We start from the raw sequence: 27,095 nt of genomic DNA on the forward strand, positions 1-27,095 counted from the left end.
TGACACACGTTGGCATGATTTTACCATTGCCCATATATCATGGGTGCTATGAGGGCAGGCTTCTGCCAAGCCGTTGGCCCTCTCTCCTATGCTCCTCCTGGGCCTCGGGGAAGCTGGGGACCAGGAACTCACCCCAACCCCACTTTGCTATTCACCTTAGCCCTTGCAAAAGCTGGGTACCAGCACCTGAGCCCTCTGGATCCCCTGCCCTCCAGCTCCTGAAATAGGCCCTTGTGGGTGGCAGGGCCATGACCCCAGCCCCTCTGGATCCCCTGCCCTCCAGCTCCTGAAATTGGCCCCTGTGGGTGGCGGGGCCATGACCCCAGCCCCTCTGGATCCCCTGCCCTCCAGCTCCTGAAATAGGCCCCTGTGGGTGGCGGGGCCATGACCCCAGCCCCTCTAGAGTCCCTGCCCTCTGTAGGTGGTGGGGCCAGGACCCCAGCCGCCCTGGATCACTTGTCCCAGGCCCCAAATCTCCCTTTCCACTCGCCCTGCAGCAGCCCCTCGCGTGGAACGGGGAGGTGCTGGGCTTTTCTCTCTCTCCCCCCCCCCCCGGTCACGTGACGTGACCCGACCCGACCCAGACGCGTTGGCCTCTTCTCCGTCACGTGAAAAGGCCTCAGGGTGCCGCTCCTCCGTCACGTGACCACCCCCCCATTGAGGCGCTGGGCTCCTGCGTCACGTGCTGGTGCCTAATTTCCCCGCCCCCTGCGACGCGGCTTCACGCGGGCCGTTTCCGCTTCCGCCCTAACGTTCCGTCTCCGTCAGTCGCAGCGAGTCTTCTCTAGGCCGCCGCGGCGGGGAGCGGAAGTTTCGGGCTGGGGCCGGGCCGGGCCGGGCCGGGCGGCGCTGAGGTGAGGCGAGGCGCGCGGGAGCCGGGGATGGGCAGGCCGCGGAGCCTGGGCTGGGGGCGCGGGATCCGGGGCTCGAGGCCTGAGCTAGGCCGGCGTAGGCCTCATGTGTGCGCGCGAGGCGCTGACCAAGGGAGGGGAGCTCCCCCGAGCCAGCCCCCCTGGGGAAGGGGGGAGCCCTTAGTCTGCCCCTCATACGCCTCAGGCGGTGATAGGAGCCCCCATTTACTGGCCTGCCGCCCCCCGCGGCCTTGGGGAAGGGGGGAGCCCCCCAGCTGCCCCCCCCCAGGCTCTGGGGAATGCGGAAGCCCTTAGCCTGTTCCTCATACTCCTGAGGCAGCCTCCGTGAGGCTGTGATAGGGACCCCCATTTACTGGCCGGCTATCCCCATGCGCTGGGGAAGGGGGGAGCCCACAGCCGGCCCCTCATACTTCTGAGGCTTTGACAGGGACCTTCCTCCTCAATCTGTGCACTTCCTCTTCTTTTCTACTATCTGTTATACCCCAGACATCTTCCCTGCCCTAAAGGACTCCCTTGATCAGGAGGGTGAGCAACACACGCTCTGGTGCCCCGGGTGTGTGGTACTCAGCTGTGTGTGCTGTCTTGGACCTGTCACTGGTACCCGTGTCTCATCACCATGTACCCTTTTCGCTCTGTGGTTCTGAATGAAACTGATAAAGCACAAGTGAGTTATTAGCCCAACGTTTTAAGTTAAAACATCTCAGTGAATGATTCTGGGAATCTCCAGAGTCTCTGAGCAGACTTGATTTTTGTGCATCTACCTCAAAACTAACAATCTCAAACTCCTCTAGAAATGCTGCCTTTATCATTTTGGCCCAGATCAGGGAGCACTCATAGATTTGCACTCTTTATTTCTGTTGCATACTCCTATTTTTTAGTGTTTGCACCTTTTTCGCACAAGAAGTGTGTGAGTTGGGTACTAGGGCAGGCAACTGTGTGGTGGGCTCCTAGGTTCTGATCTCAGCTTTGCTACTGATTTACTGTTTGACTTGAGACAAGTCACTGAACTCTTCTGTGTCATTTAGAAAATTAGTATTACTTGTCTCACAGGAGTATGGTGACAAAAATCAGTGCGGTGCTTTGGAGAGAATGTGCTATTTAAGCGCAGTTATTTTTCTCTAACATCTCACCTAGAAGTGAGACATGGAGTGACTTTTTTTTTCTTTTTAAAGAGTTTGACTTGGAGGGGCAATACCATTAATCTGCCACAGTGATGGTTTTGTCAAGAGGAATTTTTTCCCTTTATGTCTCCTGTTCTCTATGCATCATAAGCAAAAAGCATTCTCTTTAATGGTGTGTATTAGGTTTGTTTCTAAACTTGGGTCTTCTGGATACTTCATGTAACACCAGTGACTTTTTAGGGGGATAATAGTACTTTGAGTACACAAGATCAAGGGATCATCCAATAAAACTGAGAGGCAGCAGATGTAAAATATAAGGAAGTTCTTGTTCACACAACACACTGTTAACCATGCATAATACTCAGGACTCCTGCCTCCCATTTCGCCTCTAACCACTAGACTACACTGCCTCCTTTGCTGATTATTCAAAGGTACACACGTAATGGTGGGGAGGGAATTGGCACATTTATTTCCATTCTGGATAAATAAACATTTTTATTAAAACAAATAAAAGGGAACAGCAGCAGCAACAAAAAAAGGTATCCATGAGGGTTTTAATCTTTGCTAGAGCAAATGAGTTTTATAATAAGATTAGAATTGTCTGCCCATAAACATGCTACATTTGTGCTAGGTTGCTTCTCAGAAAGAAGTAATTGGGAAGGAGGTGGGGGCACAACCCAATCTTCCTGTGTACACAATTTTCATTTGCAGAATTTGGTAAAATTTTCCACGGATGTATGCGAACTCTTATCCTGTTACAGCTAAATTTGTCTGATTCAAGGCATCTAGATTTCTAGCCTTAACGTAGGCAGTGCTCAGACCTTTAAAGTAGTTGTCTTATTGGGGCAATGCTGTGAGCAAGAGGGTTTCAATTGAAAGGAGGCATTGTACATATCACTGTAGCTTTGGAAACTAATTATAATTAGAACTTTTACTTAATTTTAGGCATACGTGTTTTACAGAATGAAGCTAAATATGTCGCTTATCTGAAGGAGCCACAGTTGCTTGACAACAGCTTTGTGAGAACATCAATTCCAGATTATCCATTTACTGAGGAATAACATAGTGAAGAAGGTTAGTGTGTGTAAACCTTAATGAGAGATACATGTGTTGTGCAGTTTCACTATTGGACCACCTGGTAGAAATCGTCTATTATATTTTGGCTGGCAACTTTCTTAGACATTTTAATGCACACATTTGGCCTTATATGCAAGGTTTAACTGTATATAGAATACTTACATGGCTGAAAGATAGTGTTCTCATTCTGTAGGTAGTACATAATGAGAATGCTCATGTATACTATTCGCTCTTCAGATACTGAAATATCATGCTAACCTGCCTGAGGTTGAGTATTCTATTAGGTCTTATTGAATTACATAAATGAAGGTAAAATCTACCAAGGCGTAACTCATTCTTATAGCCATATTAGCCTGTTTTTACAATATAGAAATGAGGATACTAATATGGCAACATGTTTTTTGTGAAATGTAATAATGGCTCTTAACCTAGCTGAACTAATGATCATGAGTATCAAATGTTAACATTTAACAGTCATCATCCGAAATGTGCCTTACTCAACAAGCAGCTATAACTGAAATGTAGCTATAGAATGCTAGAGCTAGAGTATATGGAGGATTTTCTCTAACTTGAAGTCTTTAAATCAAGAGTTGAGGACTTAAGTAACTCAGCCAGAGGTTGTGGGGCTTTTTGCAGGAGTGGGTGGGTGAAGTTCTGCTGCCTGCAATGTGCATGAGGTCACACTAGTTGATCATGATGGTCCCTTCTGGCCTTAAAGTCTGAATCTATAGTGAGGTTGTGAGTCAGGAGACCTGGAAGATGTCCCTTTTTGTGTGAGCTTAGCCAAGTCACCCTTAATTTCCTCTAGTTTAGAAGGCTGCACGTGCTTACCTTGTGTAGATGTTGTGAGGCTTAATGTCTGTAACATGATTTGAGATCTTCAAGTGAAGGTACTAAGCACTAACTAGTGTATATTAGAATTTTCAGTGTTTATCAAAAATGTATTTCATCCACATTGCTGAAAATGGACTTGTTCCCCTCTCAAAATATTGTAAAAACTATTCTAATGTATTGAGTGCGAGTGGTGTATGTGAAATAAGTTTGGATAGGTCTCAGTCTAGTGACTAATGGACAAGGGTTCACATCACAAATCTACCACCCTGATTGTCACTAATTGGCTCCCTTATTAGCACAAGCCAAAGATTGAATGGGCCACAAAGACAGAACTCCCTCCCTCTGTCCTGGGGGCATTTATGAGGCTGTAAGTCTGTAGGAGTTGGAAACTGTGTTGCTGGTACCTGTTACCTGCCCTGTGGATAAATACGACAGTTCCTCTCTCACCTTGTCTCTCTAGTATCCTGGGCCCATCCACAGCCCAACACTGCATAGTCTCCAAGAGCCTCAACAAGAGGAAGAAAAGGAGTACTTGTGGCACCTTAGAGACTAACCAATTTATTTGAGCATAAGCTTTCGTGAGCTACAGCTGTAGCTCACGAAAGCTTATGCTCAAATAAATTGGTTAGTCTCTAAGGTGCCACAAGTACTCCTTTTCTTTTTGCGAATACAGACTAACATGGCTGTTACTCTGAAACCTGTCACAAGAGCAAGGTTGGCCTTGTTATCGTGGCACTGGACTAGGAGTCAGGAGATCTCGATTCCGTTCCTGGCTCTGCCATTGATTTCCTGTGTAACTTTGAGAAAGTCGCTTAGGGAACTAACACACAGAGATTATCTCTAATAAGGATCTAATACTTCCTTTGTCTTGTCTAGTTAGATTGTAAGGTCTTGAGGGCAGGGACTATTTCTTGTCTTATACAGCACTTAGAACAATGGCATCCCAACATTGGTTGGGTCTCTAGGAAGAAATACATTAAAAAAAATGCTTTGTACCTTCCAGCTCTAAATTCACACTAAAAAAAGAAAAATATAATGGCCATCAATATAATGGTGATTTGGCTGCTCCAGTCTCTCTTCTAAGAGATGCTTTTTCCACTCTTTGTTTTTCTTATAGGTAAAATTCAAATAATTGAAGTCAGCCTACCAGTGAAGATGTCACTCTCTAAACGGGAATTGGATGAGCTGAAGCCATGGATCGAGAAGACAGTGAAGCGGGTCCTGGGTTTTTCAGAACCCACTGTGGTCACTGCAGCATTGAACTGTGTTGGGAAGGGAATGGACAAAAAGAAAGCAGCCGGTATGTCCTCGGCTTTTCATTATGACACTCACAACACATCCATTGCTGTGTATTTTGGAGTAGTAAAGATCCTTGACAAAAAGAGAGGGAGGTGTATGAAATAGGTGCTAAAAGTGACAACCTGTTGAATCTCTCAGGATTTCTGTTTAGCAATACAATCCATTTTTCTGCGAAGTATTTCATATAAACTGTATCGTACCATGCCTTCGAGCTAAACAGTAGCAAAGCTGGGAAAGGAATAGAAGCATCACTCAGGAAAATGAAACTAACAATATAGGCACTTTGTCTTGGTCTAGAAGGCAACCAAGTGAGGCTTTTGAATTTGTATCTTAAATAAATGAGAGTATTTGTTCCTGTGAGTAGTTGTGAGCTTTTCAAATGAAACTGGAAGATCTGCACTGCATTTGAAATGGTCTTTAAGTCAGATTTGAATTTATCTTCCTTATTCTTGGGCACTTCTTCACCTGACTAGTGGTGCTGAACTGTATGTGGCAAATTGTTTCTTCATCACTAATTAAGGTTGTGACAGTGTTTCCATTAGATGGACCCCCTTTTCATGGATGTGTGAAATCCCTTTTGAGCTGAGAATGTCCTTGCTAATTCTTAGCTCAGAGCCAATTTTTATGTACTTAATATTTTCAGACTTACTTCACAGGCTGTATGTAGTAATAGAAGCTTACTTTGGACAGATTTTCTTGTACTCCCCTTTTCCTCATGGCAGAAGATGGCATTGTCTTAAGATGCTTCCAAAACACTTAAAGGGTGTTACAGAAACTGACAAGACAGGAAATGCAGCTGAAAGGCTCCATTGTTAAAGAAACTGAAGACATTTGCTGTAGTCAGTGTTAGAGACTACCTTAAAAAGAGACTTGCATGGAATCTCAAAACCCATAGGTCATGTATTCTAGATTTCAGGAGGAATGGCAGCCTGTGAATTTACAGGCTGAACTATAATTTTTATCCACGTATTCCTGTCTCCAAAAATGTTCACTGTCTAGTCGCATAAATTTCTCTTCCTTGCCAGACCATCTGAAGCCCTTTCTTGATGATTCCACTCTGCGGTTTGTCGACAAGCTCTTTGAAGCTGTAGAGGAGGGACGAAGCTCCAGGCACTCAAAATCCAACAGTGACCGGAACCGAAAGAGAGAATTGAAGGTAAGCTAAGGACTGACTGTTATATTGTTCGATAAAGGCCATGAATGTAGTGCTGTTACTTTACCACATTCTCCTCTTCCAGAAAGGCACATCTTATAATGCTTAAAGTTCAAGAGAAAAGACCCTTCTCTACAATGAAGTGTGTGAGCCTTTACATTTCAGTTCTTTTTACTCTCTTCTGAGGTGCCATGAGGGACCAAAATACTTTTCCTGGCTTGGAAGCCTGAGCATCTGGTTTCTTTAACAATCCCCTAGTGGTTTAATGAAACAGAACAGCTTAAATAGCAGGATTTGTGGCTCTGTGCTGTTTTTCATACTCCTTTATCCCCCACTTGAATTTTTGCCATACTGTTGAGTCTTCATTAACTAGAGGTTAGGAGTCTGGGTTAGTCGGGCACAGCTTGTAGTAACTTTCCATTGCTCTTCCTTGCTCAGACGTGTCATCGTAAAATCTAAACTGATGATTTCACAATTGTCAGTGAATGAATGTTGGTGGGTTACCTTGTGGATTTTCACTTTCTGTTCATGCACTGAAGCTCATATGGAACCCACAATATGCACCTTCTGGCAACCTCATTTCCCCACCAAAGTTCAAGGTCCTGAAATACAGCAAGGATTTTCTAGTGTTCTGGTGGTTTTCCCATCTAACATTTGACTGGGATGGTGGAAAGTCTCATGCATCCGCAGCTGTCTTTTACTTCTCACTATCTTGAAGATTTTGCTTTTGACCCTGGAATTACAATTTTTGTCATCATTTGCATACAGAGTTTAAAAATGGCTACTCGACAAGCTGTTCCCTGGTCTTAAAGTAAGTTTCCTTTCACTTTTTTCCTGAGGTTCCTATTTTATGGCATTTTATATTTCTCTTTTTGAAGTTTTGCATTGTATCAGTTCCTGATTCGTCAGTTACCTAGTATATTCCCTTACAGGGCTCTCAGCTGTGCCTTTCCAGGTGTCTGTGGGAAAGTGCTTTGTAGGAGGAGAGGGACTACCTACCCTTCTCAATATTTTCTGTCTGAAACTGTTACTTTTCTCCTCTGCCTGGCTGAGGCTTTAAAATGTGCTAGAGAAGGGTCTACTTACCTTTCCTCTTCCAGGTTCCAGTTACATTCACTGATTAAACAGTCATGCACAAAGAAGAGGTCTTTATCCCCAGAATAGGTACAGCCTAGGTGGCAGCAGTGCAATCATCCCTGCCAATGTGCCTTAGTCTGATCTGGAGTGAGCCCCACCCCTCCCAGGGGAGAGAGGGGCGAAGTTCAATCTTCCATAGCTCAGGTCTGGTCTACACTACAGACCTATATTGATATAATTTTTGTTCTGGGGTGTGAAAAATCCACACCCCAAGCAACGTAGTTATGCCAACCTAACCCCCTGGTGGACAGTGCTATGTCGGAAGGAGAGCTTCTCCCACCAACATAGCTATCTCCTCTCAGGGAGGTGGCTTAACTATGCCGACAGGAGAGCACTCTCCTGTCGGTGTAGAGCGTTTTCATTAAAGCGGTGCAGTGCCTTAAGTGTCGATGTGCTCTCAGTCATTGGCACCTCTACTGAGACTATCAAGAAGGGAGCCAGCTAGTGTAATGTGGTGTCAACTTTGTGCTGTGGGCACATTTAATTAGGAGTTAGACTGAAATTGACTAATTCATTTCACATAAGCCACCAAACTGTCCTCAGATTGAAAGGCAGTAAGCCATCATATTTTGTCCCAGCCAGATCTCAAGTCTCTTACCTCTGGTATATTGGGGAGACAGAAGAAACTGGAATATCTGAACTATGCCATGCAGCCACTTGACATGTCATTTTAAAGCAGATGGTTCTGCAGATAAATCCTTTGGCAGATGGATTGCAGTCTGCACTTTACAAGTGATGATTATTTTATACTTCTGTAGCACTTCTGATGCAAATGGATCCCAAAGCTTTTCACAGTTACAAATCATTTATAAGACAGTGCTTTAGTCACCCGGAATGCCCATTCTCGCATGATGTGGAAGCTACTTAGCATCAAATGGCAACACCGTACAACGTTATAGGACAGGAAGGGAAGACCGTTACACTCTGTTGAAACTCTATGGGGAATCTTACGGAGGTAGGTTAGATACCCAAGCTGGGATTTGGACTGGTCACTGGGGCTATTGCCCCATCTCTAGTGAAAAGTGCTCTGGGATCTTGAATGACCAAAAGTGTTCCAAGCCCTCAGTTTTGTATCTAATCTGAAATTCAGCCCTCCCAATAGCAGAGCATGCCCAAACACACTCTGGTGGGCCTCTGACTCAAGGAAAAGAGTCATTCCACTGAATGCATCCGATGAAGTAAGCTGTAGCTCACGAAAGCTTATGCTCAAATAAATTTGTTAGTCTCTAAGGTGCCACAAGTACTCCTTTTCTTTTTAAGGAAAAGTGTCATCTACTGAATCACCAGCTGCTCTTCCTGAAGTTAACTTCCTTAGAAGTGTCACATCCAGACACTGATCTCCCCGACCCTGCTTAGCAGGAGGTCTGCTGGATTGCAGCCCAAGGTGGTATAACTAGGGTAACTTTTCCTTTCTGGCTTTTTCCTTGAAAATATTAGCTCTGCTTTTACATATGCTCACAGAATTAGAATTGTAGTGGTGGACAGAGGGATGATAAAAACATTAGATACTACCCATGTTAGCTGTCTTTCAGCATTCTGTCTGGCCCTCTCTTTCTCCTCTCTCCCTTCTACCATTTCATGGGGTAGATCACTGCTTGGGAAGTTTCAGGAACTAAAACGTAATGGTCTACACACTTTATACTATGGGCAAGTCCTTTCTCTTGAACTTGTAGGTATTCCAAGAAGTACCTGTGTCTGGCTGAGGAAGTGTCCTTGTAGAATATGAACCATAATAGTGAAGAGGGGATTTCAACTAACGCTTACAACCGGTGTGTATATCTTCTTTTCAAATAACATTCACTTATAATGCAGTATGCCTGTTGTATGGTAGATTAAGGGCTTGTTTACTCACACAAATGGCACGTATTTAACTAAATCAGTGCAATCTCCTTGTAGACACTCTCTTAAATCAGGTTTCAGAGTGGTAGCTGTGTTAGTCTGTGTAAGCAAAAACAATGAGGAGTCCTTGTGGCACCTTAGAGACTAACACATTTAGTTGCGCATAAGATTTCGTGGGCTAAAACCCACTTCATAGATGCATGGAGTGAAAAATACAGTAAGCAGAATCAGCAGAGAGTCCTCTGGCACCTTATAGACTAACAGACGTATTGGAGCATCTGAAGAAGTGGGTATTCACCCATGAAAGCTTATGCTCCAATATATCTGTTAGTCTATAAGGTGCTACAGGACTCTTCGCTGCTTTTACAGATCCAGACTAACATGGCTACCTCTCTGATAGTAAGCAGAATATATATCCTAGCACATGAAAAGATGGGAGTTGCCTTACCAAGTGGCGGGTCAATGCTAAGGAGCCAATTCAATTAAGGTGGAAGTGGCCTGTTCTCAACAGTTGACAAGAAGGGGTGAATACCAAGGGAGGGAAAATTACTTTTGTAGTGCTAACAAGGCCAGTGCAATCAGGGTTGCCCATTTCAAATAGTTGACAAGGTGCGAGTATGAGCAGAGGGAAAATTACTTTTTGTAGTGACTCTTAAATCAGTTTGAGATTTAGAAACCAATTTAGTTAAATCAGTTCAGTTTGTGTGTAGATCAGACCTTTGTCCGTGGATAGGTGTGTGAGAGAACACACAGGCTTACTGGGAAGAATGATGGACCTAGGAACTCTTTACCCCATGCAAAAAGATGGTAGTGCCTTTCACACAAGGATCTGGGTGCTTTGCAAACATTAGTTAACCTACATATCACCACCACCCATTTAGATGGATCTCACTTACCATTGTACAGGTGAGAAAATGAGACAGATTGAATTTGTGCCTGATCCCACAGTGGGTAAATGGCAGGGCTGAGAATCCAACGTAGGAGTTCTGGATTCAAGCCCCTTGCTGTGACTGCTTGACCAAAATGTTTTCCGAATTCTAAATTGCTGGACTCAAGTGCTGGTTGCTTGTCTTCATCAGTAGCCTCAAGTAGCTTTGTTATATCATTGATCATAAGCTATCTCGTCTTGTTCCCATTCTGTTAGGATGTGTTTGGTGATGAGACTGAGATCTCCAAGGAGTCTTCCGGTGTTAAGAAGCGGCGTATTCCACGTTTTGAGGAGGTAGAGGAGGAGCCGGAGGTTATCCCAGGACCACCTTCAGAGAGTCCTGGAATGCTGACCAAGCTACAGGTTTGTCTTCTCAGGCTGCTCTCCTCTGCCACTTCCCAAGAAACTGAGATCTTGGATCTTAACATCTTAATATTTAGTTTCAGTGTGAGGGAATAGCTGAAACTTTTCTTATCTTATACTTCATATCATGATTAGAAATTTGAATGTCAGGGTCTAGCGTCCTTCTTTTGAAAACTAATGGCAAGTGCTTTCCACTGTGTCCTTTTCAGAGTTTGCTGCTAGTATTGGCCAATTTCAATAGAAGTTCCTAATTCACAAGCCTAATGGTCCTCTTTGTCATTTCTGGAAAACTGAGTGGCAGAGAGAGTGCAATGTTGATGCCTTGTGTTGCTAAAACTTGCTACTCACACAGAATCTACATTTGCAAAAATACTGTGAAATGTTAATGAATACAACTAAACTATACTGCGAATAAGTGGAGAAAATACATTTGATATGCAGTATCCTTCATTTGTTTGAAGAAGTGTTGACTTGCACTGAAATGTGTTCACTTGCAGTTATGTAGTATAAACAGTTCATTAGCTGAATGCCATCTGTATGATCTGGCACATTTCATTATTTTTTTAGTTACACAGTACCATAAATGTACATGGAGTTTGGCAGATTCAGAAAACGTGCTTGGACTAAAGCTCTTAGTCTAAATTAAACTGACTAAACAGTTCAGACACATGAAGTAATTTACCAGTAAATGGCTTAATCTTAAAGGATTAATGTCACTGAATTTAGTGGAGGAGGTGTTCTAGAATTAATGAGTCTCCTGTATATCATCTTGAAACAGTGATTTCCACCAGGAAAGGGAAATTCAGTTCTTACAGTTTGCGGTGCCAGTGAGCAGACTGAATTGATTAAGAACAGGTCAGGAAATCATTTTGCAAGTCCTTTCACTTTTTTTGGAACAAACAAAGCACTTGGTCACACTTGAATTCAGCCAAGAGAACAGTGAGAAAGAGAGGGGAAGACCCTCTTCACAAATGAAACAAGGAAACAAGGCTCCTTTTCTGTAGGGTGAGCTGAATAGGAAGGAACAGGTCATGGCAGTGGGCACTGACTACCCAGGGTTGCTGCTGCTAAATTAGAGGTTGTTGGTTAGAATTGTCCCGGTTGGTAGCTGGGTTTGCACTCATTTGCTGCTATGTGAAGAGCCTCTGAAGAATGCTTTAGCCCTTCTTACGAAGAGGAGGAAGAAACCTAACTTTCCAACTTTTATTTCTGCAGATCAAACAGATGATGGAGGCAGCAACACGTCAGATTGAGGAGAGGAAAAAGCAACTGAGTTTCATCAGTCCTCCTGCACCCCAGGTACAGCCTGGAAAGCAAAAGGGGAGATCCTTTGCCACAGGATTCAAATGGATGCACTGTCTTTCTCCTCAAACAGTGACTTGTGTGATTGTTCTGACACGTATCTAACAGTGTATTTCTCTCCACAGCCAAAAACTCCCTCTTCATCCCAGCCAGAACGTCTCCCCATCGGCAATACCATCCAGCCTTCACAGGCAGCCACGTTTATGAATGATGCTATTGAGAAAGCCAGGAAAGCTGCTGAGCTGCAAGCCCGAATCCAGGCTCAGCTGGCCTTGAAACCTGGGCTCATTGGCAATGCCAACATGGTGGGGTTGGCCAACCTGCATGCAATGGGAATTGCACCTCCGTGAGTACAATCAACTTGCCAAGTACACTGTAACCCTAGTAACTTCCTATGGGAACAAGACAAATGCTAGGCGTGCATACTGTCAGCCTTCATCATTGCCTTTCCACCAAAATTTGTGTATTGACTTGGATTCATAAACTGGATAATTGGCGGCTCTGTGTCAATGATAGACGCACCAGAGAGTGATGCTTGACAGGCATTGCCCTTCTGGATGTTGTCTGTCTGCTGTTGTCCACCTCCTACTGTAACACTGTAGTTGTCCTTTGAATGTTTAGTCCATTTCAGGGTCAACTAAGAGTAGTCTAAACTACATCAAGTCCTTGTGGCCTTGTCTACATAAAGGGTTTTCTAAAATTTTTCACCACTGCCAGTGTGGGTTCAGTATCAGTAGTTGCAGCGGTGGGAAGATAGGGTAGATAAGCCCCTGGTTATCTAACCGCCAGGTGATCTGGACCTGCTCAGTCTAGATTGCACAATGGTTAGAATGCAAGATCACTCTCCATCACCTTAACTGTAGTGGTGCTTGCATCAATGTTGCTAAACAAATGATAGCAACAGTGGGAAATCTTACCGGGTGCTATGCCTCAGGGCTGACACAATGCCATTCTGGCAGCACAACATTTTAATTGTATAACATTTACACCCACTTTAGGACCCCCTTTACGCTGCCAAAGAAGTGTAAGGAGATCTTGATGTAAATGCAAATTGGGCCCCTAGTGTAAGCACACCCATATCATTCATGGTGTGAAACTCACCTCTGTTCCCCGAAGTATCAAGAAGAAGGAAGCATTTAGATTATTGATGTTCTGAGTGATCAGAATGTGGAAACCTTGGTGCTGATGCTTCGTTAAAACTTATAATAGTCGAAGTTGCTCTAGGCTCTATGGATCATAATACTGGCATCTACTTTTTGATTACTGTTGCACTAAAATAGCTTCACATCTGTTTCCTATATATGATATTGACTAAAAAGGCTTAGAGAAAACCACCAAGACCTATTTGGTGGTGGTCACAGTACCCTCTATATTTCCTCTGAGTTTAATGCTACATGACTGCATTTTAACAAAATGTTTCTTGCATCAGGAAAGTAGAGCTAAAGGACCAGACAAAGCCTACCCCATTGATCCTGGACGAACAAGGCCGAACTGTTGATGCAACTGGTAAAGAGATTGAACTGACTCACCGTATGCCAACCCTAAAAGCGAACATCAGGGCTGTGAAGAGGGAGCAGTTTAAACAGCAGCTCAAAGAGAAACCTTCTGAAGACATGGAATCCAACACTTACTTTGACCCTCGGGTCTCCATAGCCTCATCCCAACGTCAGAAACGCACCTTTAAGTTCCATGACAAAGGCAAATTTGAAAAAATTGCACAGAGGTTACGAACAAAGGTATTGTCTAGATTCCTGAGTGCTGGTCTTAATGAACAGCACTAGAAGCAGAGAGTGGCATGGGAACTGAACTCTTGTGTCCCATTCGAGAACGATGGAGGCTTCAAGACAAGAAAGAATTCCACTACAGATGGTTGAAAATTTTCCATCAAAACTGTTTTTCAATGGAAAATTGGTTTTCAGTTTTTGTGGAAAGTGTCTTTCTGCATACATTTTTGTCTTTTTGTTGACAACACTTTTATGAAAAGCTGAAATTTTCTATGGGAAAAATACACTTTCTGACCTACTTTCAATAGAAGCAAATGATTTGGGGGCTGGAAGAACTTAAAGGGAGAGAACTTGCCTAAATTTTAACCATGCGCAAAAATATAGATCAGGGATCGGCAACCTTTGGCACATGGCCCGCCAGGGTAAGCCCCAAGGCCGGCCGGGCCGGTTTGTTTACCTGCCGCAACCGCAGGTTCAGGCGATTACGGCTCGCCGCCACAGGTCAATGGGGGCTGCGGGAAGCCTGCGCCACTTCCTGCAGCCCCATTGGCCTGGAACGGTGAACCGCAGCCAGTGGGAGCCACGATCGGCCGAACCTGCGGACACGGCAGGTAAACAAACCAGCCCGGCCCTCCAGGGAGCTTACCCTGGCAGGCCGCATGCCAAAGGTTGCTGATCCCTGACATAGGTTTATGTAGCAGTAACTATTTACTGCAGTTGTGAGGTATAACGAGGACTCTTGGAATGAAGAGCTGATTTAGGCTGGATATTGGGAAGACCCTTTCTGATACTGAGGTCTGTTACACCATGGAGGAGATTCCCCAAAGAAATAGTGAAGCCCTTTGAGATCTACAGATGAAAAGTGCTATATAAGAGCTAGGTAGTATTATTGCTAAGACATTTCCCAGTACGTTTCCCAGCCCAGTTTTAAGGTATCAACTAGGAGAACAATCGTTCGTTAGGGTTGTGTAGTAATCCTTGCATGGGGCAGGTGTAACACCCACAAACCTCTACAAAACCACCCACTAGTCCCAGGCTCCATTCTCTGCTTCCTCTGTGACGTGCTCTGATCAGCTTGTAAAATAATATACCCCGTGTGCTTTGCTTTTTAAAGGCTGCACTGTTTCTGCGTGTGCCCATGTAAGTGACCTGCTTGTCCCATCTCTCTCCTCTTGTCCTCAGGCTCAACTAGAAAAGTTGCAGGCCGAGATCTCTCAAGCTGCCAGAAAGACTGGGATCCACACCTCTACCAAACTAGCTCTTATTACTCCCAAGAAGGAGCTGAAAGAAGGGGAGATCCCTGAGATAGAGTGGTGGGATTCGTATATCATCCCTAATGGCTTTGACCTGTAAGCTATTACCTGCTTGGCTTTGATAATTTTATTGTAGAGAAGAAACTAATGGCCTGGCTTTTGAGAATTGCTGACCCAACCCCTGGTTCCATTGAAATTTGTTAGGAACTGCTGGTAGCTGAAGTGCCCAGCGCTTCTGAAAATCAGGCCCTAAGCCTTTGCTGCATCTTTTACAGAAGCAAGTGCATCCGCTTGGGGAACTGCATTCTGCCCCCCTGAATACCCTGTTGGGAGGTTCAGTTGTATTTTGTGTTCGCTCCCTGCTCCAGTGTGCGGTGTGGTGCCAAACAGCTGCTGTATTCCATTCCAGAGCTGGTTTATTCCAGTGACTGAGGAAACAATTCCTGTGTGCAATTGATACAGCAGTTTGTTAGATTTCAGAGTAACAGCCGTGTTAGTCTGTATTCGCAAAAAGAAAAGGAGTACTTGGCTTTAGAGTACCTGTCAGCAACTTGCGTAAGTTTAATAGTTAGCACTGTGGAGGTTGGGGGGCGGGGGGAAGAAATTGCTTTGTTCGCCAAATGCTGTGGCTTGTGGAACATAGAAGAAAGTGCGGGAACCAAGCCCTAAGATGACTTGATAGTGATACACAAATTCTCTCCTCTTTAGTACAGCTGGAGTCTACTCTAAAAGAGACGACTACTTTGGGATCACAAACCTTGTGGAACACCCAGCACAGCTAAGCCCACCAGGTACTATCATGTAGCAGTCTAGTTCAAGGCCTCTTTGTAGTCTTGATTAACATAGGTGGTTTTGTAGCAAGACCCGTCAAGTGCTCCAAACCACTGGCAGCATGAGCTCTGAACCAGACTAAGACCCTCCCCGTTTGTAATACCACTGACTTCATTTCTCCTCATGAAAGAAATCATGCTAAGATAGAATGTAGAGCTCTGCTAGGGTAGCAAGACAGCTAAGACTAGGAAGGTGAGTCTAAAAAAGAGTGGAGGAGATCACATTGAAAAGCATAGTAACCAACTAGACATTGGAAACTGGTAGATTCCCAGGTATTAGAGGGGATGGCTACTGCTACTTGGACATTATGGGTGTCTACACAGCAACTAAACACTTTTGTCAGCTGAGTCAGGCTTGGGCTGCAGGGCTGTCTAATTGCTGTATAGACGTTTGGGGTGTAGGCTGGGCCCACGCCTAAACGTGTGTGCCACAATTAAACAGCCCGAGCCCCGTGAGCCCAACTCATCTGATGCCGACCAGTCACAGGTGTTTAGTTGCAGTGTCGATGTACCCCAAATTCCTCCTGTGATCCACATGGTAACGCAGACCTAGACAAGGGACGTAGGATAGTAAAGAAAGGTTTAGAGGATTAGTGGTTAATCTGTTTAACATAAACAGCATTGTAACCTGTTTTCTGGTTCAGCATTGATATAAACAATCTGGAGTAACTCAAGGATCACAGATAGTAGCAGAGAGAAACCATGATCTAATATGGGATAGCTGAGAGGCATATGTACATGCTCAGAAAGAGGGGTTTTGTAGGTTACAAGCAGACTGGAGGACAAAAATGGTGGTGTTCGGCTGCCTTAGCCTTAAGTGTCAGGAATTGGTTATAACTCCTAGACTGCAGCTATTTCCCTTCCCTTTCCCCAGTAATGATTGTAAACAGTATTTGGTCCTGCCCTTGGGGAACTGGTAAATGTAAAGTGACTGTTCTTTGATTTGCCTTCCTAGTGGACAGTGACACACCAGTGACTCTGGGCGTTTATCTGACTAAAAAAGAGCAGAAGAAGTTACGACGCCAGACGCGGAGAGAAGCACAGAAGGAACTGCAGGAGAAAGTCAGGCTGGGCCTAATGCCGCCTCCTGAACCAAAAGGTGGGTGACTACCTTGTGGAGAACAGGCTGTACGTAAAATGCTGCATTAAAACAGGCACTGCCTCCAAATGGTGACACATTGGCTAGGTAAAACCACTGTTTTGGTAAATTGCAGCAGACAAAGGAGCTGTGTGTGAGAAATCCTATAGATCTACTCTGTTCATGAATTTACATTCGTGCATCTATATTAATAGAATTAAGTCCAAAAAGGGCTGTTATGATCATCTGGTGTGACCGGCATAACACAGGCCATAGAATTTCACTCAGTAATTCCTGCTTCAAGCCCCATGTGCATAGGGCAGCATTCTGGGGTGACTTACACCCCATCCAGCCCTACTGACTTCATTAGGGTTGCACAGAGGCAGAATGAGGCACAATGAATGAACACACTACATGGAATGTTCATACGGAGGAACCACCTTTACTAAATTTCATGCATTGTTGCTGTGTCTTGTCAGGCAGTTGCCACACTGCACCTGGAAATACCTCCATTTCAGAGGCAAGTGATGTCTGTTCATAGCTAGTAATTCTGTAAAGCGTTCTGAGCCTGACAAAAGATGCTACGGAAGGCTGTTTTTAAATAATGTTGGGGAGCCTTTTGAAGCAAGCCTTAGAGAGGAGATCTGGTCTCACCTAGAAATTAACTTGTACCTTTCTTTCAGATGGTTTCCCCAATGTTGTTTCACTCTTACAATCTTTGCTCTCGGTTTTATTTAAAGTAAAACATCTATGCTGAAGATCTTCTCATTTTTAAGCTCTTGCTGCATCTCCACTCCTATACTTATAGGAAGTAACAGATGCCTTTTGAGTTTTGACACAAATTACGACAAGTTGGTACTTGATAGGTCCCTTTACAATGTTCCTCTCTCTATTTCCCTTGCAGTAAGAATTTCTAACCTGATGCGAGTACTGGGGACAGAAGCTGTTCAGGACCCGACAAAAGTGGAAGCTCACGTTAGAGCACAGATGGCAAAGAGACAGAAGTAGGTTGCATGTCCTAAAACAAGAGAGCTTTATTTTAAAGTAGATTTGGTGGTGGTGGTGTGCTGACAGCCCTAGAGACTAAAGTCCTCTACTGAAGCACAGAACAGATGCAGCAAAGGAAGAAAGAATTACAAATTTTACTCAGATGATGACCCTACAACCTATTTCAGCTTTGTCTTGAAAGGCTCTCCTCTGAGAGCTAGAAGAGTTGAGTGTTCATGACCCATCCGTTCTTGGACCCTTGTCCTGAAGCTGTCAACAAGAGGCCCAATTGCAGTGGTGGCTTTACAGCTATCTGCTGGGAACTGGACTGAGACCGACTCGCTTCACAGACCCTCCAACAACTGCTTGTGTAGTAATGACTTTGAGACATGGTCCTCCTGAGCTCACTACATTCAGTCACTTACACTGAGCACTTTCAGGTTTAATACTAAGCAGTTGACTGTTCCAGACAGCAGCATTACCACAGTAGTGTTAGGTGGTGTGTGTACACATTCATCCTCAAGGGAAGTCATCTGGGAAATGCAAAGGTTTCACTGTAATAAAGATGAACTGAGTAGGCTCTTCAAGAAATTAATCTAAAGCAAAGTACCTGAATTAAAAGTTCATATGTGTAGTCTCAAACTACAAATAACCAGATGGCTGGATTTTTTCAGGCAGTGGTAATGATACAGGGCTTTATGCATCATCACCACTAGATCAGGTGCATCCTCTAGCAGTACTGACGGAAAGTTTGTACCATCTGATGATGCTTTAGTGACCTATTTAAAATTAGTTGGTGGGTGCTGATCCAGTTCACACCACAAATTTCCACCATTACAGCTGGCATTAATTGCTCTCTTTCAGCAGAGGCTAAGGTCTAAATGGATTGATCCCTCATCACTAGAGGCATTGAAGGCAAATTGGAGGGTGATGTTGCAGGAAGCTTGCAGTACCACTGTTCATACTTGTTACAACCTGGTCCAGTTTCCCTCTGGATGGAAACCAGTCTCTTGTGATCTAGCGGGTTGGACCCACTCACGTGCTTCTAAGCCAGCCGGGTCTGGGCAGAGTCTGGTTCAGTGTTCCTAACTTTGGGTCTACAAGGCTCACTCCCCTTCCAGTTTTCTGAACAGACCTCCAACAAGCTGCATTTCTGCTTACCTGTTGTCTCTTTCCTCCCACCCAGAGCTCATGAAGAGGCAAATGCTGCACGAAAACTAACAGCGGAACAGAGAAAAGCAAAGAAGGTTAAAAAACTTAAAGAAGATATTTCACAGGGAGTGCATATATCTGTGTACAGGTGAGTGCCTTCTCCCACAGACCTTAGAGGTGCTTTGACTCAATAGATGTTTTTCCCATGTGACTTTTTATAAATACAGATGACAAACACCTGTCTATAAATGTGTGCTAATATGGAGTGTTCCTTTAATGCAAGACTATTGTCCTCTGGCTCCCTGAACTCCATTAGAAACACTGAAGGCTGTTCAAATTATTTTATGGTAGAGAGAGAAACACTTTCTCAAAAGTAAATAAATGGAAAGATAACTCCATTCTTCACCCTGAATGCTCATGCAGGATGAGTGAATGTAGAAAGTCTCTTTAATACTTCAGTGCTTCTGTAGCGCTTTCCATCCAAGGATCACAAAGCACTTTATGAATTTTAAACCTAATGACACTGAACCTGAGACACTGGGATATTGAATGTCCAGTGTCACAAGCAAAGCTGGCAATAGGACCCAGGAGTCCTGACATCTGATAAAACACCATTCAAAAGTCAGATGAAAGCTTCTATTATAATGTAATATATGTAATAATGTATTGTGTTAGGAGCTGTAAAAAGGTAGATACAGTCCCTGCTCCACACTGAATAAAACCCTGTTGAACATAGGGTTTTTCTTATACCCCGACAGTACTGGAGAGATTGAAGTGAGAGTAAGTACTGGATGGAATTGGAGGAGAGTGAAGGAACCCTCTTTCTCTGTTGTCCATTGTTCGTAGTTCTGTAGTTCCTTTTTCGAATAGATAAACCTTTGCTTTTCTATCCTCAGAGTCAGAAATCTGGGCAACCCAGCAAAAAAATTCAAAATTGAAGCAAATGCTGGGCAGCTGTACTTAACAGGAGTGGTGGTTTTACACAAAGACGTCAATGTGGTGGTAGTAGAAGGAGGTAAGGCTCGGGGGGTGCACTTTCTGGTTAGAACATTAGACGTTCAAAAGTTTGTTTCTAACCAAGATACCCAAATATTTAAATTGCCAATTACTGGGAATTATGGAAGTAAAGGAAGATATTAAGCTGCTCTACTTAATATTCTTCTTAGATTTACTCCGCACCAGCCCTTGTGTAGTCAAGTATGTTAGCTACTTAAGTATTTTAAATAATCCTCTAAATATTTAAACTGTAGCTTATATATTTAAGCATTATTAAATCTGCTAGATTTGAAGTCACAATGCGTTGACAGTGGCAGCTTCTCAGGAAAGACTCTGCCAGCCCTGGGTGAGTCTGCTACAATGCTTCCAACTTTCATGGTGCTTTACAAACATTCTCTCAGCACATTTTGTGAGATACTATCCCCATTTTACAGCAAGGGAAACAGATGGCACAGAGGTGAAGTGACTTGCCAAAGGCCACTGAGAGTTCCTGTCTCCAAGCCCTGTGCTTAAGTTAGAGACTACTCCTTTGTCATTGATCTACAGTATTCTCTTCACCCATGGCTTTTAGCTGGAACTGTGTGTGTGTTTGAGTGTTTAGTTTTTCCTCCATGGTTTCAGGTGTCATTAGCTTTCACTGCTTTTTGGAGGCAGAATGTGACTCTTAGGACTCTTAAATTGAAGTTGTCAGTGAGCAAGAACTGAGTGAAAATTACTATCATCCTCTCTCTCTCTCCAGGCCCAAAAGCACAGAAGAAATTCAAACGTCTTATGCTCCATCGAATCAAGTGGGACGAGCAGACATCAAACACAAAGGGAGATGGTAAGCATAGACCCACATGGATCTGTATGAAATGTGACTAGGAAATGGCAATAGGGTCATTTTGTTGCAACCTGGAAGAGAAGCCATTACTATGCAAATCCTTCTGCAGAACATAATAGATCTGATCGTTTGAGTTGTAAATTTGAAGATCTCTGTAATGCTACTAAAGCAAACCAATACTGGGACTGTGATTTAGATGATAAAAAGCCAAGAACTTCAGTGATGGCTTATGCTCCTTGCTATTGTTTACACCAGTTTTCCAGACTGCCTCTCATATTCAGCTGTATGTTTTCTAATGCACAATAAAGCTTGAGCTGGCTTTGCGTTTGCAAGACTCGAGGTTTGAAAAAAACAGACTCCAGTATGGGATAGTGTGTGTACTGCTGAATGACATCCAGTCCTGGCAGACTGGGGAGGTGAGTACTCCCAGGGAGGTGTATGCCATAATTCTGTGAGGCACTCTGAGGTGTATGTTATAATTCTGTGAGGCACTCTGGGTGGTCCTCTAGAACCCAGTACAGGTATGTATCCCTGAGACAGGAAGTGGGAGCCCAGAGCCCAAATCACATAACCCTGGATAATACTGATACACACATAGTGCTGGGAACAACTTCGCTATAAATGTGGTGTCTGTGTAATGCCATCGGCCAACAGTTTTCTTAAATGGGTCAGTTCTCCAGGGCAAGCCCTGTGCCTTCATATGTGCTTTATGCGTGCTCAGCCCAATATGGGGAGCTGATCCTGACTGGATGACCCCGGAGTACTACTGTAATAGATATTTCGTAATTGTGTAATGTGAGAGACCAGTCAGTGGCTGTAACTGTTGCTCTGGGCCAGTGATACTCAGACTGAAGATCAGGAGCCACAAGTGGCTCTTTAATATGTGTCCTGCGGCTCTTTGCAGCACATGATATTAAAACAGTGATTTAATTATTAACCAATCAGGATGCTTTTACTGTGTTATTAACCAGTTAAGTTATCAATTAAGTTAGTTATTATATTTGCTCTGGGAATAATTTATATATATAAAAACTTATTTCCCTGTCATACTGTTTAAATACGAGTACATAGTACTCTAGTCAGCTACTACTGTGGCTCTCTTAGGTAATGTTGGTTGCTAATTTGGCTCCTGAACCAGAGATCTGAGTATCACTGCTCTAGGCACATGATGGAGCCTGAAATGGGAATAAAAATGTGATAGAGGGATGTACTCACTGCTGAACCTTCTGTGCAAGTAAGTTAGATCTTCCACGGTATTTGAATTCGATTTTGTGCTTAAAATGTCAGATTATGAAGTCAGGTATAACATAACTATTAATAGCTATGGAGGACTCCCCCCTAAACACAATTAGAAAAGGTGAAGGGAAATCAGCAAACATTTGTGTGCATGCCCAAAATGAGGGAAATGTAAAAGTCTTAGTCTAAATGCAGAAATGTAGTTTGGATTTAGGTGGGAGAAGTTATTTGAGTGGAATGAGAATAGAAGCATGGTCAGGACTGCCACTGCTTAGAGCAGTGGTCCCCAACCTTTCTGTGGGAATAGCACATTCCTAGTCCCTGAAGACTGGCGGGCGCCAGACACCCTGCTGCCGAAATGCCGCCGAGAAGCGGCAGCGGAAAGAAGCGTTGCCGCCGAAATGCTGCCCAGAAACGGTAATGCTTCTCGGTGGCATTTTGGCGGGCGGTTCTCCGGCGGCTGCGCTTGGCGGCGCCACTTTGGTGGCGCGGTGTCCTGTGGGTGCACACAACTGCCCCAGTGGGCGCCATTGCGCCTGCTGGCGCTGCGTTGGGGACCCTGGCTTAGAGATTTGGGGTGGGGAAGACTTGTATTTTTAATGCTGGTGCTTTCTTAGTGACTGCCTGGAATTCCTTATTGGCTGTAGGTCTAAAATCTGCTTTTTTTTTCTAAAGATGATGATGAATCTGATGAGGAGTCTGTTAAAAAGACAAACAAATGCTCTCTGGTTTGGGAGGTAAGTTAGGATCTTGATTTAAAGGAGCATTTTGGGCCTTAGGCTCTAGTGCTTAATTTCTGGGTCACTTGGCTTTTCATTACTGCTGATATTAAAACATGTGTGCAAGCTATAAAGCCTTGTTACTTGCTGCACACTTCTGTTTGCAAATCGCTATGCATAAAGCATTTCACTACCAACTTGATGGCACTTGATTTTTGTTTTGATTGAAGTAGCTTGGCTATGGGTTTCAATATGAAGAACAGTTAGCCAAAAACTCAAAAGGTAATAACAAAATGTTTAAGTATATCAGAAGCAGAAAGCCTGCTAAACAACCAGTGGGGCCCATGGATGATCGAGATACAAAAGGAGCACTTAAAGACGATAAAGTCATAGCGGAGAAACTAAATGAATTCTTTGCTTCAGTCCTCACAGCTGAGGATATTAGGGAGATTCCCAAACCTGAGCTATCTTTTGTAGGTGACAAATCTGAGGAATTGTCACAGATTGAAGCATCACTAGAGGAGGTTTTGGAATTAATTGAGAAACTTAACAGTAAAAAGTCACCAGGACCAGATGGCATTCACCCAAGAGTTCTGAAAGAACTCAAATGTGAAATTGCGGAACTATTAACTATGGTTTGTAACCTGTCTTTAAATCAGCTACTGTACCCAATGACTGGAAGATAGCTAATGTAACGCCAATATTTAAGAAGGGCTCTAGAGGTGATGCTGGCAATTACAGACTGATAAGTCTAATGTCAGTGCCAGGCAAATTAGTTGAAACTGTAGTAAAGAATAAAATTGTAAGACACATAGAAGAACATAAATTGTTGCGCAAAAGTCAACGTGGTTTCTGTAAAGGGAGATCGTGTTTTACTAATCTATTAGAGTTCTTTGAGGGGGTCAACAAACATGTGGACAAGGGGGATCCAGTGGACATAGTGTACTTCGATTTCCAGAAAGCCTTTGACAAAGTCCCTCGCCAAAGGCTCCTACATAAATTAAGTTGTCATGGGATAAGAGGGAAGATCCTTTCATGGATTGAGAACTGGTTAAAAGACAGGGAACAAAGGGTAGGAGTAAATGGTAAATTTTCAGAATGGAGAGGGGTAACTAGTGGTATTCCCCAAGGGTCAATCCTAGGACCATCCTGTCCAGCTTATTCATAAATGATCTGGAGAAACAGGTAAACAGTGAGGTGGCAAAGTTTGCAGATGATACTAAACTGCTCAAGATAGTCAAGACCAAAGCAGACTGTGAAGAACTTCAGAAAGGTCTCACAAAACTAAGTGATTGGGCAACAAAATGGCAAATGAAATTTAATGTGGATAAGTGTAAAGTAATGCACATTGGAAAAAAAATAACCCCAACTATACATACAATATGATGGGGGCTAATTTAGCTACAACTAATCAGGAAAAAGATCTTGGAGTCATCGTGGATAGTTCCCTGAAGACGTCCACACAGTGTGCAGCGGAAGTCAAAAATGCAAACGGGATGTTAGGAATCATTAAAAAAGGGATAAAGAATATCTTATCGCCCTTATATAAATCCATGGTATGCCCACATCTTGAGTACTATGTACAGATGTGGTCCCCTCATCTCAAAAAAGATATACTGGCATTAGAAAAGGGCAACTAAAATGATTAGGGGTTTGGAACAGGTCCCATATGAGGAGAGATTAAAGAAGTTAGGACTTTTCAGCTTGGAAAAGAGGAGACTAAGGAGGGATATGATAGATGTATATAAAATCATGAAAGAGATTAGAGAAAGTGTAGAGTGTAGAGAAAGTGAATAAGGAGAAGTTATTTACTTGTTCCCATAATACAAGAACTAGGGGCCACCAAATGAAATTAATGGGCAGCAGGTTAAAAACAAATAAAAGGAAGTTCTTTTTCACTCAGCGCACAGTCAACCTGTGGAACTCCTTGTCTGAGGAGGTTGTGAAGGCTAGGACTATAACAGGGTTTAAAAGAGAACTGGATAAATTCATGGAGGTTAAGTCCATTAATGGCTATTAGCCGGGATGAGTAAGGAATGGTGTCCCTAGCCTTTGTCAGAGGGTGGAGATGGATGGCAGGAGAGAGATCACTTGATCAGTACCTGTTAGGTTCACTTCCTCTGGGGCACCTGGCATTGGCCATTGTTGGTAGACAGGATACTGGGCTGGATGGACTTTTGGTCTGACCCAGTATGGCCATTCTTATGTTTTTATGAAATGTGCGTGGTTTATCTTTTTAAACCTCATTCAGATGGAGAAAACAGTGTGGTGACTCTCTGTCTAGTCCACACAGAAGTATTTTTGCATTTGGAAGGGTATAATGCTGGGAAATGCAGAGGATGCATGATCCCATTCAAATATCTAATCACTGTTCAAAGGAAGCTTCCAGGACTAACTTATTGCCTGCTTTTTGCAATGCAGGAGAGCTGGGTTTCAGACTCTTACTCTGGTGGAGGGAGGTAGCATACTCAGCCCTTGTGGAGGAGAAAGCAGTCAATGCTTTCTATGGCTAACTAGTGACAGGAACCAAGTTGGCAGCTTTCAAAAGGTGTCCTGGCCCGAAGTACTGTGGCTATATAGCTCCCTTGTGTTCCAAGTGACTTGAGGTTGGGGCCCGCACCCTTCAGTTTTCATGATCACATCCTTTGAGATGCTATATAAAAATATTGGCATCTCCACAGTCTTTGGAGATTATCCTGTATGGCATGATAAAAGACACTGGCTATGCCAGACAAAGATAGACACAGACTGGAATAAAACATGTAACTTCAATTAAAGCCACTGAAGTGCTCTTAAACACTTCAGTTTGTTGCGGACTGTATCAAAGGAAAGTCTTTTCCTGGCAGTTCATTTAAAAGAAAACATTACTAAATGACAGTGGAAATTGCCATTATTTAAGCATGTTTCTCTACAACCTTTCACCTCTGCACAAATAAAAATAGCACTAATTTAATTATACAAATCATAGTTCCTCTCTGAACATTTGTTTAGAAACCTGAGAAATTACTTTAGAATTGAAAAAGAGGTTTATTCTTGATTCCTCTTGTAATTGTGGTTGCATTTGCTTGGTTGTTTTTCCTGTTAGCAAGACGCATCAGAAAACTCCTACTCTCTGTCTTATTTCAGGGTACAGCGAAGGATCGCAGCTTTGGTGAAATGAAATTTAAGCAGTGCCCCACTGAAAACATGGCACGGGAGCATTTTAAAAAACATGGAGCTGAGCACTACTGGGACCTGGCTCTGAGCGAGTCCGTGTTGGAATCCACAGACTGAGGGTGCTGCTGCCCCCAGCGTTCCCATTGTTAATTTGAGAACAATACCTGGCTGAAAACTTGGACAGAACTCCCTTCCTCCCCTCAAATCCCCACAGTACGTTGCATATGATTAAAGAAATATTTTTAAAAAAACAATCACAGCTACACTGTTTTCTAGATAAACCCAACTCTTGGAAATTGTGGTGCAAAACCACTGGAAAGTGGTATCCGCCAGAGAATTTAGTTTTGAGGAGGTGGGAGGGACAGAGAAAATTGTTTTCAGTAGTCTCTTTAGTCTTTCACATACGGCTGTCTCAAGTGGAGGTACAAACACCTCCTTGCTTTGTCAGCTGTTCCATAGATGAAGTCTGACATTGGACAAACTATATGGTGCACACAATCAAAGCTTGCTCCTTTGGTGGGCAGGGAGGCAGTCTGGGAGCAGCCCCAAATGGTCTGAGGATGCAGTATGGAGCATTGGAATTTGTAAAGCAGAGTAGGAGATGGGGACTTAGCCCACATCCTATATTTACATAATAAACTTTTTTAAAAGAAAGTCAAAGATGTGTTTCTTTACATGGGAGTTTCAATTAGCCTGCTGTTACTCACTGCAAACCATGTTCTTCTGTACTTGACTCTTGCATCAGTCTTATACCATAGCCTGGGTATATTTGGAAGGATTGTTTGACAGCCTTAAAATCAAGGGCCCACTCTGCAACAAACATGGAGGGAAGATGGTCCTTGCTCTCAACTGTAAAATCTAAGAGAAGTAAGAGAGCTTATGGGGAGAGGGATACAACCAAATACATGTTTTTATAGACTCTTGCAGTTCTCTAATTATAAACAAAAGATGCCAGCTCAGCTAGCCATCATTAATTGGCGGATCTTGAAGTACTTGATGAGGAAAATGGACTGGCCCTACAGATGAGTTCAGGGAGAATATTCCATGCATAAGAAGCAAAGTGGAGGAAGGGTCAGATTGTTTTGTTGTGAAGCTGGTGTGAGTAGCGGCAGTTGAGGGCTGATGTTTGGAGAGAGGAGCAGACAAGAATGAAGAGGCAGCGTCGTGAAGCTTGAACTTTAATATTTAGGGAAAAGTGGAATTCTTGTAATATCCT

General features: G+C 43.5%; 1 protein-coding gene across 3 annotated transcripts; it reads left to right on the top strand.

Annotated features, from left to right (window-relative positions):
- Positions 1-731: 731 nt before the first annotated feature.
- PRPF3 (pre-mRNA processing factor 3) lies at positions 732-26,539 on the top strand. Of its 3 annotated transcripts, none has more exons than XM_084613529.1 (17): positions 732-854; positions 2,939-3,067; positions 5,022-5,204; positions 6,229-6,359; positions 10,477-10,623; positions 11,839-11,922; positions 12,051-12,271; positions 13,355-13,661; positions 14,832-14,998; positions 15,611-15,693; positions 16,688-16,831; positions 17,715-17,814; positions 18,984-19,097; positions 19,846-19,964; positions 20,685-20,768; positions 22,680-22,741; positions 25,850-26,539. In XM_084613529.1, exons 3-17 carry the CDS (start codon positions 5,060-5,062, stop codon positions 25,994-25,996), a joined length of 2,055 nt encoding a protein of 684 aa, XP_084469655.1. In that variant the 5' UTR covers positions 732-854; positions 2,939-3,067; positions 5,022-5,059; the 3' UTR covers positions 25,997-26,539. The 3 variants fall into 3 exon arrangements, with proteins under 3 accessions (XP_084469655.1, XP_084469654.1, XP_084469656.1); XM_084613528.1 differs by having other exon boundaries at positions 2,956-3,067; XM_084613530.1 differs by lacking the exons at positions 732-854; positions 2,939-3,067; positions 5,022-5,204 and adding an exon at positions 9,167-9,262 and having other exon boundaries at positions 6,246-6,359.
- The last annotated feature ends 556 nt before the right edge of the window (positions 26,540-27,095 follow it).

The sequence above is a fragment of the Lepidochelys olivacea genome (genome assembly GCF_965140295.1).
Source record: "Lepidochelys olivacea isolate rLepOli2 genome assembly, chromosome: 24".
Taxonomy (NCBI): Eukaryota; Metazoa; Chordata; order Testudines; family Cheloniidae; genus Lepidochelys; species Lepidochelys olivacea.

What these genes read in the sequence shown, in the direction of transcription:
- PRPF3 (XM_084613529.1), top strand. Translation starts at nt 5,060, where the DNA reads ATGTCACTCTCTAAACGGGAATTGGATGAGCTGAAGCCATGGATCGAG. An exon ending in CACAGAGGTTACGAACAAAG is followed by an intron (nt 13,662 to 14,831) that starts GTATTGTCTAGA and finishes TCTTGTCCTCAG; the next exon opens with GCTCAACTAGAAAAGTTGCA. An exon ending in GTGCATATATCTGTGTACAG is followed by an intron (nt 19,098 to 19,845) that starts GTGAGTGCCTTC and finishes TTCTATCCTCAG; the next exon opens with AGTCAGAAATCTGGGCAACC.